Below are 20,461 nucleotides of genomic sequence, written 5' to 3' on the forward strand. Positions count from 1 at the left end.
CACTGTGAATGCAAGCCACGGTCTCACTTCAGGATGTAGGGGCACAGACCAAAAACCGTTAGCCATATCAATGACTGAAAACACTGAGTGTGTTGGCTTCAATGAAGCAAAAATGGTAGACGTGTCTGCTACCAGAGGGGTCAATTTGGAAATCGTCTCATTGGCATTCCTATAGTCCACAGTTACACGCCACGCTCCTGATGCTTTATGGACAGGCCACACAGGACTATTAGAAGCAGAGTGTGTCTTTTCAACAATCCCATTAGCATGTAACTCTCCAATGACTACCTTTGTCGCAGCCATGGCCTCTTTACTTATAGGATATTGTTTAGTACATGGTGGTGCTTCACCCGTTAGACGCACGGGGTCCATGACCAAATTACCGCACTCATTCTTTGAGATAGTCCAAATAGGATGTGTAGACAGATTTGAATTTTCAATTTTTCTGAGGTTCCACGTGACTTTTCCATCTTGTATGTCCAACGTGGAATCCAATTTCATAAGAACGTCAAGGCCCAATATGGGTTGATCAAACGATCCAAACCACAATGTTGTTTCGATTATCATAGGACCAATGGAGATGGGCAAAGGTGTTGTTTGTTTCATTTCTGTTTTCCCCCCTCCAACTCCTGTAGCCCTCATCTTCTTGCCAGTGTACTGGGGCAATATATGTCGTGCATAGGAAATAGGCAGCACGGTCACTTCAGCTCCTGTGTCTACCAAAAATTCAACTGGATGTTGATTTACCAATATGCTAACATATATGCCGTCTGATTTCATGTGTACACCTGCAGAGATGGGCCGCAAGAGGGGGTCAGTTAGTTTCCCTCCACCGCATCCAGCAGTCTCTGCTGCTGTTCAGTAGAAAGATTGTTAAACTTTTGCATCAGTGTTGTACTGGTGGAACCTTGTTCCTTTGTCCAACCACCTTTGTTTGATCCATTCCTTCGTTTTTGACGTCGAGGTTGGAACCCACAGTCCTTCAGAAAATGTCCAAACTTCCCACACTTGTGACACTTAATGGAGTTCTTATCAAAAGCATCTTGAAGTTGCATTACACGGACCATTGATGTAGCTGTGTGTTGATTCATGTCTCGATCTAACCTAGACAGGTGATCTGCTGTGTCACCATATGAGATTATATCCCATCCTGGTGTGGTAGAAACATATGCTTTCCTCAAATCATCATTAATAGACTGTAATAACTGATGAGTGATAGCACCGTTCTTCATATTGTTCAACTCATCATCATCATCACACATGCCACTGTGTCTGATTACTACGGCACGGAACCTGTCCTCAAAATCAAAGAATGATTCTTTTGGCTTCTGTACACATTTTGTGATTTCGCCCCAATTTGTGGTTGCAATAGTTAAACTCTTGAGATAACGTTGAATTGCTCGCCATCCTTGTATGAGGTCTTGTTTATCCTCACCTTTATCTGCCAAATCAGCATGTTCCCTATTGTTGAGAATAAAACCCAAAAGTTGAGTTGCATCAAATGGATGCAAATTATATAATGTTCTGTATCTTTTCAGTTGATCCCATGTTTTTGAACCAACCTCCCGTGGGTGCTTCAATAATTTGGACCATTCATCCAATTGTTTAGGGGAAGCTGCTTTGTGAGAATAAACCATTAAAGGAGAACGTCCCTCATCTAGACCTCTCATTAGCTTAGACTTTATTGGTCTCACATTCATAATCTCCTCCTCTTCTGTTTCACTCGACCCCCACCCTGGCAGATCCTCCTCATACCACGTGTGAGATTGCTTTGCAGCTTGTTTCAACTCAGCATGTGGATAGAGGGGGGGAGGAACAGAACTAACGTCTGTTACAATCATCGTCTTCATTTTCATCTCAGACAATTCGTTTTTTATTTTCTTCAATTCCTCTTCTCTTTCCTGCTTCAATTCTGCCAAAGCTCTTACATTCTCTTTTTCCTTCTTAATCGAGCGATCATGCGCATCGGTCACATTCTTTTTCTCTCTTTTCCGCATCTCCGCCAAAACAGTTAATGACCAACGAGTCTTATCTGTCTTATTCCTCATCCTTCGCACTTTACTCCACACCTTCTGTACATCTGTCAACTTCCACAAACCATCTTTGTCTACATCGATTCCAAATCTTTTTACGATGTCTTGCTGACACTTTTCCAATTTCATCGATTCTGTTACGATACCAGCTAAAAATATAATCATATCACTTAAAGAGAGATCTGGGGCTGCAGTCCCCTTTTTCACCACTGTTTTATCAATGGAGGATGTCATCTTTTTGTTTCTACTTGTACAAGTTGCTGTATAATCACGTAAAATATAATCACACTCTAATCTTCAAAAGAAAACATACAGTGTCATATATGGTCACACGAAATACAGTTTAGCGCTTATCACACCGGTCAACGCCCCACTAAATTGAGACGGACTGTCCGCACCCGCAGACAGATTCCACACGATAAAAATCACGGCCTAGTCGGGTCGTCATAGGGCTTATTCGACTACCTGTGCTCTTGTATTACTCGATTTGTCGTTAAATGGTGTGGATTTCAGACTCACCAACTTTTCAGTTGTTCAGAGGAAACAGGAACAAAGTCGACTCCCTTGCGGGTGCGCGCAGCCAGCTTCGTCACAGGAACTCCAGCGAAGAACAGTCGTTTTTGGTAGAATCAAAATCTCCAACCATACGGCTCACAGCACCAAATTGTTAGAAATCGGCGGTTACGTATAGTGGTAAAATAATGTAGAACCCGTATCAAATCGAGGGAGAAGTTCGCTCAAGTTTATTGGAGAATTGCAGCACAGATGTAATTCGGTGAACGTTCCAGTATCTTCTCACTGTAATGTTGGTTACAAGCTGATATATACACTGAAGGCGTTTCTATCTAGCAAAGACCATGTTTTTAGAAGTCAACCCCCCCTGCCATATGGCCATCGTAAACATTCCTCTGGTCATTCAAGCACAACCTACAGAGAGATAACCTAAACAGAGATGTTTCTGTTGTTCTCCTTATCTAGGCACATTCCCTTCCAATGAAAATTGTAATTGTTAATGCCCAGATTCCACACCAATCAAGCATGCATTTCACTTGCTGAAGACAAAACTGAAGGCATAAAAACCCACGAACAAACAACATCTGAAGACAACTGCAGTATAGGCATCACTAAGGAGGAAACCCTGCATTTGTTCATGTGTTCCAGAATTCAAGCAGTCATTGCCTGCAGAGGATTTGACAGTATTTATATCAAAAGTATTAAAAATGAACATTCTATTCATGATTTTGTTAATTTGTCCAATTATATTTGAGCCCCTGAAATAAGGAGACTGTGTATAAAAATGTTGCAATTCCTAAACGTTACATACAATATTTTTGTTCAACCCATTGAATGTCTGCACTTAAGTTACATCTCGGTTGTTTCATTTCAAATCCACAAATTGTGGTGGCGTACAGAGCCAAAATTTTGAAAATGTCCAAATATTTCCGGAACTAACTGTAACTGTATGGGCTCAGGAACACTTTCAAAAGCAATTGTTGGTGAACATAGTATGTCGCTGCATCCACAAATGCAAGTTAAAATGGACTGAGGCGAAGTGGAAAACTGTCCAGTGGTCTGACAAATCAAAATCTATTAAAATATTTTAGGGAATCATGGACAGTGCGTCCTCTAGGCTAAAAAGGAGAGGAACTAGCTGGCTTGTTATCAGCGCACAGTTCAAAAGCCAGCATCTGTAATTGTATGGGGGTGCCTTAGTGTACATGGCATAGGTGGATGGCACATCTGTGAAGGCACCATTTATTCTGAACAATACAGGTTTGGGAGCAACATATGCTGCCATCCAAGCAACGTCTTTTGCTTATTTCAACAAGACAATGCCAAACCACATTCTAGACATTACAACAGCATAGCTCCGTACTCAGAGTCCAGGTGCTAAACTGGCCTGGCTGCAGTCAAGAACTGTCACCCACTGAAAACATTTGGCGAATTATGAAACAAAAAATAAAGGAGACCCAGAGCTGTTTAGCAGCTGAAATCCTATATCAAGCAAGAATGGGAAAACATTTAACTTTCAACAGGAAAGACATTGGTCTCCTCAGTTTACAGAGTATAGTTAAAAGAAAAGGTGATGCAACACTGTGGTAAACATGCCCCTGTCCCAATATTTTTTTAATGTGTTGCTGGCCTCAAATACAAAATTGGCATGTGTATTTCCAGAAACGATAACATTTCAGTTTCAACATTTGATATGTTGTCTTTGTACTATTTTCCATTAAATATAGGGATAAGTGATTTGCAAATCATTGCATTCCTTTTTATTTGCATTTAATGCCATTCCAACCTTTTTGGAGATAAGGATGTAATTCAAACTCAATTAACTAATTTGGAAAAGCCTGATATTGACTTAAAATATTTGTCTAATTCTAAGAATCAATCTGTGCCTGATATTGATTATGGTTTGTTTTCTGACATTTATGTTTTAGATGATTTGCTTCATCCAAAAAAAATGACATAAATGAGACAAAGGAATATTCCAGTCTGGAAGGACGTTCTTCCAAAGCAACAATTAGGTGTACGATATAAGATCATTTCCAAGGCATTATATTTTCCCAATTAAGTATCCCCACAGTTAAGTCCATTATTGAGAAATTGATAGAATATAGCTGTTACGCATGCAGGTACAGTTGTGCTCATAGGATTGCATACCCTGGCAGAAATTGTGACATTTCGGCAGATTTTGGAAACATAACCGATCATGCAAAAATAATATATATATATTTAAGGATAGTGATCATATGAATCAATTTATTATTACACAGCTGTTTGGCTCCTTTTTAAATCATAATGATAACAGAAATCACCCAAATGGCCCTGTTCAAAAGTTTACATACCCTTGAATGTTTGCCCTTGGTACAGACACACAATGTGACGCACACAGGTGAAAATGTCAATTAAAGGTGAATTTCCCACACCTGTGGCTTTTTAAATTCCAATTAGTGTATAAATAGTCAATGCGTTTGTTAGCCCTCACATGGATGCACTGAGCAGGTGAGATACTGAGCCATGGGGAGCAGAAAAGAACTGTCAAAAGACCTGTGTAACATGGTAAAGGAACTTTATAAAGATGGAAAAGGATACGGTGTGGTTGTTTCAAAGGAGCTCAATACGACAATACTTGTAAGAAGCCTTTACTACGCCAATGCCACAAAAAAGCCTGGTTACAATATGCCAGACAACACCTTGATACGCCTCACAGCTTCTTGCACACTGTAATTTGGAGTGACGAGACCAAAATAGAGCTTTATGGTCACAACCATAAGCAAAATGTTTGGAGAAGGGTCAACAAGGTCTATAACGAATATGAAATTATGTGACAATCAGTCCTTGGGTGCCAGAAGAGATGCTTTTTTAAGTGTTTTTCACAAATTCATAATGGCCGCTAAATAGGGGTGTAACGGTATGCTAAAGTCACGGTTCAGTACATACCAGAAATATTATGTCACAGTTCGGTATGATTTGGGTACAGTGGAAAAACATACGCAAAACTTAACATTTCTTTAAATTTATTATGATGTTATACATTTTGCCCATTGCCAGTGTAGTTAAAGCTTCACTACGTAGGATTTTTTTCAGTAAAAAACAATTACAGCATTTTGCAAATACTCACCGCTGGTTTCGCAACAATGCCTGATAGAGAACGAATGTCCCGAATAATAATATAAAAAATAGAATGACCTTTCCTTAAATAAGCGCTAACTCAGAGTTTGATATATATTGGGCATGAAAAGTAGTTGAAATACACAATGTATGAGAGTATTATCATCTCTGTACTAAGGACAGGTAGGAAATGTGATGCCCCATTTCTGATGGTTTCCACACATCCTGTCCATACCTCCTGATAGGAGTTTTCCATCTGACTGTCATAGACTCTATGAATAGACCCATGGACCGTAGGTTGGCACATACCATTGTGAGGAAACCTGTCTTTACCTGATGATATGCATGTATTTTAGTTCTATTCTCTTGTTAGAGTGGTTCGTTATCTTGTGCTATATGAGGTACCATATCACAAGCAGTTGGTATCTACTACTGAGGGGCCTCACACAACCTGATAAGCTGTGGAGCCAAGAAACTCAAGAGGGGACACTATTAGGCCATGTAAGGTTAGGATGTAGAATACACGTATGTGATTGGAAGACAGACAGATATTGGAGGGTATGTGCTGGGGCATGAATACTGTGTCCACTTTGTAATTATTGGAGAGAGATTGAAATGAGAAATGGAAGGTCAACATCATAGACTCATGCCGAATAAAGATGGCTCTCCCTTGACTTCCGATTGCATTTATTTTGTTCATGGATCAAACAAGTTCAATGTTATAGTTAGCCTTGTAATATTAGCTTAGGGTACCTGGTTGCAAAATATTGAAAGCTATTCTAAGTATGCTGTAGTAGTCAAGGAAGGAATTGGCTGTTTGTCATCATATAGCCGACATTATAATTTCTTACAGTAAGCAAACTTCGCTCATGTGCAAGGCAACTTCAGCTAAGTTCAGTCTCTGGGGGAAACTCTGAGTTTAGAATGTTAGACCACATTAATTCGGAAACACAACACGTACCGAACCGAATGTCTGGTACCGAATGTTTTTTTTACATGCTGGCCTGGCTGATATAACTTTGAAGACATGCGTCCCTAGATGCCAAAAAAAGAGTACAATGAGGGGAAAAAAGTATTTGATCCCCTGCAGATTTTGTATGTTTGCCCACTGACGAAGAAATTATTAGTCTATATTTTTAATGGTAGGTTTACAGTGAGACAGAATTACAACAAAAAATCCAGAAAAACGTATGTCAAAAATGTTATAAATTAATTTGCATTTTAACGAAGTGAATATAATTATTCGACCCCTCTGCAAAACATGACTTGTTGGCAATCACAGAGTTCAGACTTTTCTTACAGTTGGCCACCAGGTTTGCACACATCTCAGGATGGATTTTGTCCCACTCCTCTTTGCGGATGTTTGGCTGATGTTTGGCAAATCCCTCCACAGATTTTCTATGGGATTAAGGTCTGGAGACAGGCTAGGCCACTCCAGGTCCATAATGCGCTGCTTCTTGAGACGCTCCTTTGTTGCTTTGGCCGTGTGTTTTGGGGCATTGACATGCTGGAATACCCATCCATGACCCCTTCTCAATGCCCTGGCTGAGGGAAGGAGGTTCTCCCCCAAGATTTGACGGTACATGGCCCCGTCCATCGTCCCTTTGATGCGAGGAAGTTGTCCTGTCCCCTTAGCAGAAAAACACCCCCAAAGCTTAACGTTTCCACCTCCATAATTGACGGTGGGGATGGTGTTCTTGGGGTCATAGGCAGCTTTCCACCTCCTCCAAACACAGCGAGTTGAGTTGATGCCAAAGAGCATATATTTTGGTCTCATCTGACCACAACACTTTTGCCCGGTTCTACTCTGAATCATTCAGATGTTCATTGGCAAACTTCAGACGGGCCTGTACATGTGCTTTCTTGAGCAGGGGGACATTGCGGGAGCTGCAGAATTTCAGTCCTTCACAGCATAATGTGTTACCAATTGTTTTCTTGGTGACTTGGTCCCAGCTGCCTTGAGTTCATTGACAAGGTCCTCCCGTGTAGTTCTGGGCTGGTTCCTCACCGTTCTCATGATCATTGCAACTCCACAAGGTGAGATCTTGCATGGAGCCCCAGACCGATGGAGACTGACTGTTCTTTGGTATTTCTCCAATATGCAAATAATTGCACCAACTGTTGTCACCTTCTCACCAAACTGCTTGGCAATGGTCTTGTAGCCAATTCCAGCCTTGTGTAGGTCTACAATCTTGTCCCTGACATCCTCAGACAGCTCTTTGGTCTTGGCCATGGTCGAGAGTTTGGAATCTGATTGATTGCTTCTGTGGACAGGTGTCTTTTATACAGGCTACAAGCTGAGATTTAGAGCACTCCCTTTAAGAGTCCAGAAAAGAGCCAGAAAATTCTTATTTCACTTATTAAAATGCAAATCAATTTATAAAGTCTTTGAAGTATCCATTTTTTTGTTGTTATTCTCTCTCTCACTGTTAAAATACAGTTAAATTACAGACTGGTCATTTCTTTGCCATAGGGCAAACGTACAAAATCAGCAGTGGATCAAAATACCTTTTTCCCTCACTGTTCGTGAAGATCCGAGATCCAATATGGCGGAAAATCCATCATGGCGGACTTTATGGGTCCCAATGGCAAACATTTTCACCATGAGGAGGTACACTTATGTGCCAATTTTCAAGTCTCTATGTAAAAAGTGGTGGGCGTAGTGAGCTTGCGCATATTTGGAGGCCTGTGACAGCGCCACAATGAGGCCGACATGAACGCCACTGCTCCAAAAGTTGCGGGACCTTGGTCTTTTACTACCCTAAAAATGCGGGCACCTTTACACTATATTATCTCACAGGAATTTGCAAAAAAACACCCTTTGTTGCAAAGTAATATGACATTTATGTTTTTTCTTTTCCTATAGTGCCCCCATGTGGCCAAATTGAAACATCATTCACACATACAGTAAAATGACAACCCTGATCATGTGTACCAAATGTAATCTCACTGAGGGACAAAGAACAACAGTTATGGCTATTATGATGCCACTGTTTGGCCAAACTGAATTTACTTGCATGTTACTTTGCAATAGTTTTCAGGATATTTACCTGAATTGGTATTATAATTTTCTGCATCAGATAAATATGGATACTTCAAAAGTCGGACACTATCACAGCTGTACAACACCTTAAGCACCAAACAATGTAACTAGGTAGTTGTTTATTTCAGAATATAATTAATGTAGCCTAATTGTATGGTAAGTATAACTAAATGGAGTGCAGAGCACATTACTTAATTCACCTTTTGCTTGTTTTAAGATAATGATGGGGTCAGAAGAGATAATCATTATGATTTTCAAAGGTGTGTTCACTTAAGTATGTGTATTACCATCAATGGTAAACTATTTGTTTACCATGGTAAAGAATTGTTTAATTTTGATGATCAAAAGACTATTACAGGTGGCAACAATAAAAACCAATACCCTTCCAGATTTTCATTTATTTGGAAAATACCGTCCCTATCCTTACTGTAAAAATATGTTGACTTTGGTAGGGCATGGGCATATAGCCTAGCCATGTGTTGTTGTTAAATTACAACTCAGATTTTGTTTTAATTTAACTGCCATGTTTACAATTTAAAGGTGCAATTGTTAAGTTTAGCCCTCAGAAGTGGAATTGTAGAAACTAATGAAAACAGAAATTACTTAACAACTGAGAATAGATTATCTACTGAGGCTTGAACACACCAACCTCTCTCATTAATACCTAAGCATTGGTTATAATGTTCATGTAACCAGACTGATTTAAAGTAAACTATTGCTAGGTGAAACTGAGGCTCTTTATTAATTATTTGATTAAATAATCATGGGCAACATTGCATTCCACTAAATATTTGCTCATATTAGCAAGTAATTAATATTAGCCAAGAGAATTATTTAGCTACTTCAGCATGAATTAGCTACTGAGGCTTGAAAGCATGACACCATCTCTAAAAGTATCTAACTGCTAGTGCCACCCTTGTAGGCATTCCCTCACATCTTCCATAGCATAAAGAGTTCCATGGGTGGCGACAAGGACAACAAAAAGCACAACTGGATACATGAAAATGTCACGTTTTCATTTCAGTGACTTCAAATTATTCCCGTGCTGCGAGGCATAGCTAGCTACTAACAGAAAATGACCACATTAAATAAATATCACCCTTTAATAATATGATGCAATTATGGCAAGAATACTGGAAAGGGCATGAAAAGGAATTCTGTTGAGTTCAGTAGGAAGCCAAATCTTGTCAAAGTATTTTTATTTATCAAATGCAGCAAATAACACAGCGTCATTCTGAACAATGAAATTCTTGTTGATATGGCACACGGCATCTATGCACTAAGAATTAAGAAATATATAAAACAAACAATATCAGAAATATACATAGCAATATAAACTAGCAGCAATTTTAAAGAGTGTAGAATGGGGAATATGAACAATATGGGTAGAAGTATTGAATATTATAATTTTTTTAATAATACAAGGGCAGTATTCCTATGAATGGTACATAAAAATATAAAATTGTACATTAAATGTACATAGGAAGACATCAGAGCATTTGGAATGTTCATGCAATCAATATGATCATAGATCAGAATTGCTAGTTGAGAACCCTTATGGCCTTAAGGAAAAAAAAAGATGTGAGTTTGGAGGTACGTACCCCAATGCTCCTGTAGCGTCTACCAGATGGCAGCAGTGAGAACAGATAAATAGCCTGGGTGGCTGTAGTCTTTAATAATGTTCTGTGCTTTCCTAAGGCATCATGTATGGTTGATGCCTTGCATGGAGGGTAGATGGAAGCCGATGACTCGCTCTGCAGACTTCACCACCCTCTGGAGGGACTTCCAGCGGAGCAGCTGCCGTATCAGGCAGTAATGCAGCATGACAGGATGCTCTCAATGGTGCACCAGTAGAAGTTGGTGAGAGTTTTTGCAGACATGTCAAACTTCTTTAGCCTCCTTCTTTAGTTTATTTTTTTCAGTAATTCAATTCAAAAAGTGAAAATGGTATATTATATTCATTCATTACACACAGACTGATATAATTCAAATGTTTATTTCTTTTAATTTTGATGATTGATGAAAATCCCAAATTCAGTATCTCCGAAAATCTGAATATTACTTAAGACCAATACAAAAAAAATATTTTTATAAATGTTGGCCAAATGAAAAGTATGAGCATGTACAGCACCCAATAATTAGTTGGGGCTCCTTTTGCCTGAATTACTGCAGCAATGCGGTGTGGCATGGAGTCGATCAGTCTGTGGCACTGCTCAGGTGTTATGAGAGCCCACGTTGCTCTGATAGTAGCCTTCAGCTCTTCTGCATTGTTGGGTCTGGCGTATCGCATCTTCCTCTTCACAATACCCCATAGATTTTCTATAGGATTAAGGTCAGGGGAGTTTGCTGGCCAACTTAAAACAGGGATACCATGGTCCTTAAACCAGGTACTGGTAGCTTTGGCACTGTGTGCAGGTGCCAAGTCCGGTTGGAAAATGAAATCTGCATCTCCATAAAGTTGGTCAGCAGCAGGAAGCATGAAGCGCTCTAAAACTTGCTGGTAGACGGCTGCGTTGGCCTTGGACCTCAGAAAGACCACAGTGGACCTACACCAGCAGATGACATGGCACCCCAAACCATCACTGACTGGGGAAACTTTACACTGGACTTCAAGCAACGTGGATTCTGTGCCCCTCCTCTCTTCCTCCATACTCTGGGACCTTGATTTCCAAGGGAAATGCAAAATGTACTTAACTTTGGACCACTCAACAGCAGTCCAGTCCTTTTTGTCTTCAGCCCAGGCAAGACGCTTCTGACGCTGTATCTTGTTCAAGAGTGGCTTGACACAAGGAATGCGACAGCTGAAACCCATGTCTTGCATATGTCTGTGCGTGGTGGTTCACTGACTCCAGCTGCAGTCCACTCTTTGTGAATCTCTCCCACATTTTTGAATGGGTTTTGTTTCACAATCCTCTCCAGGGTGTGATTATCCCTATTGCTTGTACACTTTTTTCTATCACATATTTTCCTTCCCTTCACCTCTCTATTAATGTGCTTGGACACAGAGCTCTGTGAAAAGCCAGCCTCTTTAGCTATTACCTTTTGTGTCTTGCCCTCCTTGTGCAAGGTGTCAATGGTCGTCTTTTGGACAGCTGTCAAGTCAGCAGTCTTCCCCATGACTGTGTTGCCTACAGAAATAGACTGAGAGACCATTTAAAGGCCTTTGCAGGGGTTTTGGGTTAATTAGCTGATTAGAGTGTGGCACCAGGTGTCTTCAAAATTGAACCTTTTCACAATAATTTTCTGAGATACTGAATTTAGGGTTTAGTTGTCATTAGTTGTCAGTTATAATCATCAAAATTAAAAGAAATAAACACTTGAAATATATCAGTCTGTGTGGAATGAATGTATACATTATACAAGTTTCCCTTTTTGAATGGAATTACTAAAATAAATCAACTTGATGATATTCTAATTATATGACCAGCACCTGTACTTGCTTTTGTGCAGTTTTCACCTCAGAGTCTGCTTGCCTGGACCAGGTGAGGTCATCTTTCATGAACACACCAAGGAACTTGAAATCAGAGAGTCTCTCCACGTCAGCTCCATCGATGTGTATGGGGGGCATGACCCCCATCTGCCACTTTCAGAAGACCACGATCATCTCCTTATTCTTGCAGAGAGAGGTTGTGGTTCTATACCATTTAGCCAGATCCTCTACCTTCTATCTTTAAGCGGCCTCATCACTGTTGAGACCCAGAAGGTTAGTGTTGTCCGCAAACTTAAGGATGACATTGGAGCTGTGTGGCCAACCAGTCATGCGTGAACAGGGAGTACAGGAAGGGACCGAAGTACGGATCCTTGGGGGGCTCCGGTTCTCAGGGACAGTGCAGAGGAGGCGAGGTTGCCCATTCTCACCACCTGGGGTCTGTTTGTCTGGAAATCCAGGATCCAATTCAAAAGGGAGGTGTTAAGTACCAGGGTCCTCAGCTTTAGTGGGTCCTCGGCACAGTAGTTTTGAATGCTGAGCTGTATTCCACAAACAGCATCCTCACGGATGTGTTGCCTTTTTCACAGTGGGAGAGGGCGGTGTCATCAGGGGGATGGTGTCGTACGTAGATCTATTGGGAGGGTATGCAAGTTGAAAGGGGTCCAAGGTGTCCGGAAGGGTGGACAAGATGTGGGTTCTGACCAGCCGCTCAAAGCACTTCATGATGAGGTCAGTGCTTAAGGGCAATAGTCATTCAGGCAGGTGATGGAAGGTTTTTCCGGTACTGGGACAACGGTGGTCTATAGTCTATTGATAAATCTGCTTTGTCCCAGTAAAACTGGAGACGAATGCTTAGATAAACTCATGAATTTGTTACAGGCACGTCAACCCAAAGCCAAGAGATGTTTGAAGTTTGGATAGAGTGTTTTTGACTAGGAAGTTTACCTTATGCACAGATGATGAACCTTTATTCTCTATTTTCAATGAAATGGAGGTAGGTCCACAGATGGTTCGTCATTCTATTCAAGGCAGGAAAGTACCATGGAAACGTAAATGCTTCTTCTGCATCTTCTGCTGTAATACATACCCATGTTGATTTCTCAAGAAAACAGGATCTCAATGTTTAAGGCCACATACACGGCATTCGGCATGGCAGAGCAAGTGAGAACCTGTGAGTTCCTTTTCAAGAATATTGATGTCCCAATTGTAGGATATGCTATTTGGGAGTTAGGTGTTTGTGTGTGCTTGTGTCACTTACATCTCATAGACGAAAAGGTCCGGAGTCCACAGCATCTCTTTGCGAACTGAGACCCTGGATATTCCACAGAACTTACTAGTATTCCACCCAATTCGCTCATTATTCCATTTCTGGAGGAACAATAGGAGCGATAATGATTGACCAACTAGATGGATCAGTGGAAAATCAGTAAAACACAATGAAGCACTGTAAAGAAAATATCTCACCAGCTGTAACCAGATAAAGGGGACAAAGGTTTGGGACTTCTCAATCTGAAAAACACGCGCACAATTACCATGTTAGTATCACCAGATTACCCAGAAACAAGCTGTTCATATTTTGCTGCTGTCACGCCCTGACACGGCACTCTTGCTGTGCCGGTGAGATCCAACACCCTTTCTCCTTCATTTGAATCACGGTCGCCTGTTTCTTGTCATTACCTCACCTGTGTTCCTGATCACTGTCCCTTAGAATTGCAATTGCAAACTTGCTGAGGTATAACCAATCACCTTTCAAATCACTAATCAAGTTAACTGGCTTCCATCTATGATAAAATTGTAGCAACTTGATTAGTTCAGAATACAAGCCGTTGGTCATAGGGAACTCTACTGCTTAGTAGGAAAGGTACTTTCAAAAGTCAGGTGATGAATGAAAAACGATTTCAAAGGCTCTGTCTATCCCTTGGAGCACAATTAAAACCATAATTAAGAAGTGGAAGGTGTATGGCACCACCCAGTTTTTGCATAAATCAGGCTGACCCTCCAAACTGGATGGGTGAGTAAGTACTGTATTGACTGATAAAACAGGCTACCAAGAAGCAAATAGCATCTTTGAGGGAGCTTCAAGCCTTTATGGCAAAGACTGGTCAATGTGTGCATTTGACCACAATATCACAAGCATCTCACAAATCTGGCCTCTATGGGAGGGTGGCAAGAAAAAAAGCATAAATTGCAGCCCTCTCTTGAAATGTCAATTCTATGTCTATTTACAAATACAATGATTCTTCATTATTTATTACAGACAAGATGTTTCTGTAAGGTAGAAGAGCCCTAGTAAACACATCGGAGGATGTCACTGATAGATAAAGGATCTATTTACTAGGACTGGTTTTGTTTTCCTTAGGTCAGTAAACCAACCCCTACTACTTTAGTTTTAGGATATAACCAGAGCGAGGGTTTGCAGAAACTCTTGCATTTACCTTTCCTCCTGTCCGCATCTTCAAACTCCGGAGTATTTTAATACCTGTACTGTAATTGTAAAACTCTCTTTATGCATTAAATCCATTGGTTACATTAATGCATTGACTATTTGGAATCCATCTAAAATGGGTCCAAATCCAGTTCCACCACATTCAGGAAATTGAAAATGGGAAGGTTCAACATGATGACCCAAAGCACACCGCCAATATCAACCATACAGTGGCTGAAAGACAAGAAGGTGATCCTTGAGAGGGTTACTATGTTTAAATCAAGCAGTAATTGTGTTTTTTTTTGTGTGCATTTTCGTTTCAGGCTATAAGGCAAGAAAAGGTGATTTTCTATACCCACAGCACATTTTTGATATATACAGTGCAATCCATACGTATTTGGACAGTGCTAAAAGCTTTGTTGATTTTTCTCTGAATTCCAGCACAATAGATTTGAAATTAAACACTAAGAGACTAAAGTGTACACTCTGCTTGAATTTGGGGCCCAAGGTAATTGTAAAATGAACATACAAGTAAATACATTTGTTATTCTAGCAGCTATTCTTAAAGCCATTTATTTGCCATTTAATGGTTTGAATAACGATCTGGGGAATAGTTGACACACAGATTGATGTAAAAGCACCATCACAAGAATAGTATGTGAATATAAGGGGCTTCCTCAATTTGCAGGTGATATGCGTAAAGGTGCAGCCGAATGTGAAGGTGGCAGAAGCAATGCATTACTTGGTCATTCTGCAGAACCACAATGATGGCATTTGTATAAAATAAATGAAGGAGCTTTTGAGGATGGAAGGCCGAGTACAAGTATGAGTACTTATATTTGGGTACTTGCCAATATCGAGTACCGATACCACGTACTCAAAGCTGCACTAGGTAGGATTTTTTCAGTATATAAACAAAAGTTTTGTCCCCTATAAACATGTTGTGGACCGGGTTCTGGTGTTTCCACGATTCTCTCGTCTTGTCAGTTATTGTCACCTATATTGATAGTTATTGTATCAATGTGTTACGGTAATTTTGAACTAAGGTACGTTTGAGAAATGTCTGTCTTTCCATTGGCTGGTATGTAGATCTTTACTTTGATTGTGACACACATGACTTTATAATATCAGAGGATTATTAGGCTTTTGGGCCATGTCCTCCTGCCTAGAAGAAGGGTATCAGTCTTTTGTTCCTCAGGAATGTGGGGGAGCTGGTATTTGCATAGGTGGCATCTATTGTCTGTCCAGATGCTGTAAGAACTCTTAGAATTGAAGAAGTTACTAATGGCGGGAAGGAGAGCGGTCCTTTGTGTGAAGCTTAGGTAAACACAACAGTAAACATTATGGCAGGAATGATAAGGTGAGGGAAGATAGCATTTGACGTGTGATATAACAAAGGTGTTTGATTGACATGAGACAGGTGGCAGCATCTTACCACACCCCTTTTTCACTGTAATAAATACAGATTGTGCATGTTTGGAGTTAGAGACTCCTCAGACGATTATGTGTGTGTAAGCGGTTGATGTGTCCCTCATATGTGCATAATAGTTAATAAAACTGTTCGAATGTACAAAGAGAACTTTGTCTCTGTGTCCCTTACTCCGAGTGTCTATACATGGAATTACCATCACAAATGTCATTCACAAATGAAAGAAATACAAACATTGTTGTGCCATGAAATTAAATAGCTTTGTCAGTGTAAAGTCCGTCTTCAGTCTTGCTAGCAATTGCTCAATTCTTATGACGTTTCCAAGTAGTAAGATACTGTAGGATTTTTTTTAGGCTAATAAGCTATTCAAATCGCCAGTGGCAATTTGAATAGCTGTTTGTGGTGGAAGTCAACTTCATAAGAAATGTTAGTCAGTTTAACACAATGCTTAGTGGTGTCTAGCTAAATATTAAAACTTGGTGTGACGTTATGCATGACAAAATGATGTAATGCTGAGATGCAATTTTATGACAGGTTAGTGTGTCCCAATCAGTTCCAATACTGGCATACAGTTTCTGAAATTAACGTTTTGGCTCACCTGCCAAATGGACTGGTAGATGAAAACATATTTTTTACAGGCCAAAATAATAATTTCCTTTTTGTGTCATGTATACATTAATCTCAGTACATTTCATTGAGATAATGTATTTTGTTGAATAATAACTTTGTGCTCCACCTTATAATATTATTTATCATATATAATGTATTATTTAAATAGTAATTTGCTTAATTTATATTTTACCCCAGGTAATTTTCCCTTTGAAAATATAAACAATACACAACCCATCGCAGGCTTTTATTTTGAAAGCAAATTATGAAAGCCGGAGGTCTTATTGCTGCTGCCGAATGTCTAACGTTGCCTGCATGACACTAATCCATTGTAGCTTTGGAGTTGTGAAAGTTAGCTAGCCAGCTTCTTACCCTGAGTTGTCACTCAGATGATGGCTTCCTTTATATGAATGTGACAACCACTGACAGTTCAACACAAACGTGCGCATACACGGACACAGCCTGTTACTTTAATCTTACCTCACTAGCTAGTTTGATACTCCGAACGTGCAGAACGTTGTTTCTCGGCACTGACGTTCATGCAATAGTAAACTGTGCGCGATTAATTTAATCTTTTTATCCACCTTATTCTCGGGGTGGCTACTATAGAAATGATTATGGGTGCAACTTCCGGTGAGATAGCGGAAAGAGCCGTTTCCTAGTAACGCTAATGTAAGCCCCAGCCAGAGTGATAGAGAAAGACAGAGTTTCTTTCTAAACAAATGTAAACTATAATTTAACTAACACTGGTTTTTGTTTTAACATTTGTTGGCATTATTATTTTTATAAAATGTAATTGCGGAGCTCTGGTACCAGTTGGGCTGTTCGCGGCTGTACTAACAACCAGACTAAACTAAATCTGTGGCTTCAACAACAGCGTGTTGACCACACACCCGCAACAAAAAGGGATTGTTCTTGGGACAAACGGTAAAGTTTCCATCGCCTGCCAACATATGAGGAATCCAAAAGAAAGTGTCTGAAAAACCTAGCCACGAAGAGACCCCCCAAAACCCTGTATGTAAGCTAATTTCATTTTGTGGACAAAAAGCCGACAGAGGAAAACCTGCATTCTACTTTGTGGTTGGGCTACGAAAGGCAACGCATGAGCACCCAGCTGTTTGTATTTCACCTGACGATGAAACTAAAACCCAGGACCGGTGATGAGGGACTTTATGGTAGAGGGCTGCATTGGAATTGGGCCCAACGCAAATATCGCGGGAGCGGGCGGTTGGAACTTTGCTGCGGGCGGGAATGGGCGGCAAAAAAAAACCCACTGCGGGATCGGAAGTTGTGATCGGTTGCGTTGTGACATGATGGAGATGTCAATAAATGATGTGGAAAAGATCCTCAAACAAGCTATTTACAGCACAAAACCTAATCAAGGCAAGTCTGACATTTGGACAAGTTTCTCAATTGTTTGTGATAAAGATGGAAAGGAACTGAACTTCGTTCATTGTGACAAATGTGCAAAAATACTAATCTACAATGGGCACAAATCCGGCACGTCTGGGTTGAAGCGACACACCTGTTCTGTTCTACCCGGTCAAAGTAAGCTGGTTTTCAAGGATAAACAACATCTCCCTACACACATTAAACAAGAAACTACAGAGAAATGTGTGGAATTGTGCTGTCTAGACGTAAGGCCATATGACTTCCCAAATTCGTTTCCTTCGTTTTTCCTGCGGGACGGGAGAAGACACAAACTCAATGCTTCTCTATTATTGTGCGGGAATACATTCTCAGAGTTTTGCGGGTGCGGGCGGGATTGGACATATATATTGCGGGAGCGGGCGGTAATGGTCAGACATTCGGCGGGAGCAGGCGGGAGTGGGATGGAGAAAACAGTCCCGCGCAGGGCTCTACTTTAAGGCTCTGAATAGGCCCTATGTCTGCTTTAAGGTAGACAAGGTTGTGTCCCACCTCCTTTATTAAAACACGACCGACTTTATTGCTGTGGAGGTACTGATAAGACTCAGAGTTTTCAGGTTATTCATAGCTTCACCGTCCGTAGCAACAGAGTTGATAAAGTAGCTAAATATGCTAGTGTACATTATCTGAGGACACTTTTTCAGGTCGTCCTCCCATCCCTCAATAGTAGAAGGCAGATGTATAATCACATTGTCCCGTTTGAGGTGTAACAGGCTGTGTTCCCACATGTTTTAATTCCCAAACGCTGAAAGACAATTAGCGTAACGCAATGACTGTTCATGACCGTTACCATGGCAATCTCCAGCTCGGGAAGTCGTACCCATAATTCACCCTAGGTGTCATGGGAGCTAGGAATAAGGTGGATAGTATGCTCTGCTATTTCATTTTTTTCTGCCTGCGGGCTTTCTCTGGACATTTTATTTCGCTTCTCCGGTGTTGGAGTTAGCTGTTGTTGTGGTTCTGCGCTGCTAGCATTAGCATACTCATTGAACTGCGCTGTGTTGTGTCTAACGATGTTTGATCAAAGTGCTTGTGTTAAATTATAGTTTTTTTCTTTCCTCCTCTTGACAATTTAGTAGAGCTTGCACTTTACTTGTGTCATTGCTGACATCTCCATAGTCCAGGTCTACCTATCTGAGTTCTATATTCTATAGCTTACTTATGCATCCAGGTCCGACACAACCATCGAGTTTCACTAAATGTTTCCATGATGTCGTACCATCGTATTTCTGAGTACAAGTACATCCCTAGTATTGAAAGACATTTCAACAAGCAAATAGCAAATTTCATGCACATGTACTGAGTATGAGAACAAGAGGTATTTTTTAATGATGACATCCAACCAGAATGCTTAAAATTGTCCTAAAATTGCTTGTTAAATCCTACTGTTTCGGTGCACACACGCATTCTAAGTTCTGTTCCTAAGTACAAATATAGGATAGTATCTATGCAGTATTGATAAATGAGGCCCATGGAGTACAGAGCCCAGACAAACTGTTGCCACAAAGATGGAAGCACCCAATCATCTTAAATGTCTTTGTGTCCTGTAACATTAAGATGACCCTTCACTGAAACAGGATATTTATTACAGTGCCATGTTTAAAGTCACTGAGGTCTTCAGTACGATTGTATGCCAGTACCCATTGTACGCCTATGTTTTTCTATATAGATTTCATGGCTATTTGCAAGGTTTCATGGAGCTGTGAGGAATGGGTATGCCTTAAACATCTGAAGTCAATAATTAGTAGGGGTGTCCACATACTTTTGGCGTACTGTGTTCTTATGAACTGCACTGTACATTCTTACCCCCCCTGTACACACACCAAAATCACATACACACAAATACTGACCAAAGCAAGAATCGCATAAAGGTGGACATCCAGATACACCATGGTGGGATGTGTGTGGTCGAGCACAGGCCGTGTGGAAGTGAACACTTCATTTCCTCTGGTCAGATGTAGGTGGTCCAAAACATCCTGGTAACTACACACTCTTGTAGGTGACACAATACCTAGAAGAACAGTTAAACACACTCTCAGCAGATACAGCAAGGGACAGAGAAATATATTAAAAATATCAGATAAGACAGAGTCAGAGTCAGAGACACCAACAAACTCTAAAGTTAAGACTGTTCCTAGAGGTTAGCCCACCACCTCAAACTCAACCTCGTCAAAACGGAATTGCTATTCCTCTGGAATATCCTTTCAGCATTCAAGCGCATGGAGAATGGAGCACTTTTAAATGAAGGTATAACAAACTGAAACAAGACAAGAACAGAACAACTGAACAAAAAGGAACGGAATCCCAAAAAATATGCCCTACTTTTGGTAAGGGCTCCAAGTGTAATGTCTCCAGGAGTACCAACTGTCAGGCCCTCTCTTTTGCATTCAACGTTGCTAGCCTATTAACCACTAGTCTGCAGTCTTGCAAAACGCACCCCTTCTGCTCT

General features: G+C 40.5%; 1 protein-coding gene across 1 annotated transcript in view; it reads right to left on the reverse strand.

Annotated features, from left to right (window-relative positions):
* Positions 1 to 20,461, reverse strand: part of LOC105030788 (5-hydroxytryptamine receptor 3A-like) — a 58,636-nt gene that overhangs the window by 24,222 nt on the left and 13,953 nt on the right. Inside the window, exons 2-3 of the mRNA XM_020044460.2 lie at positions 19,863 to 20,023; positions 13,380 to 13,489 (exon numbers count right to left, since the gene is read on the reverse strand). Of these exons, the coding sequence (XP_019900019.1) occupies positions 13,380 to 13,489; positions 19,863 to 20,023 (271 nt within the window). The remainder of the gene's footprint in view (positions 1 to 13,379; positions 13,490 to 19,862; positions 20,024 to 20,461) is intronic.

This window comes from Esox lucius, chromosome 9 (assembly GCF_011004845.1).
Source record: "Esox lucius isolate fEsoLuc1 chromosome 9, fEsoLuc1.pri, whole genome shotgun sequence".
In the NCBI taxonomy this organism is placed as follows: Eukaryota; Metazoa; Chordata; class Actinopteri; order Esociformes; family Esocidae; genus Esox; species Esox lucius.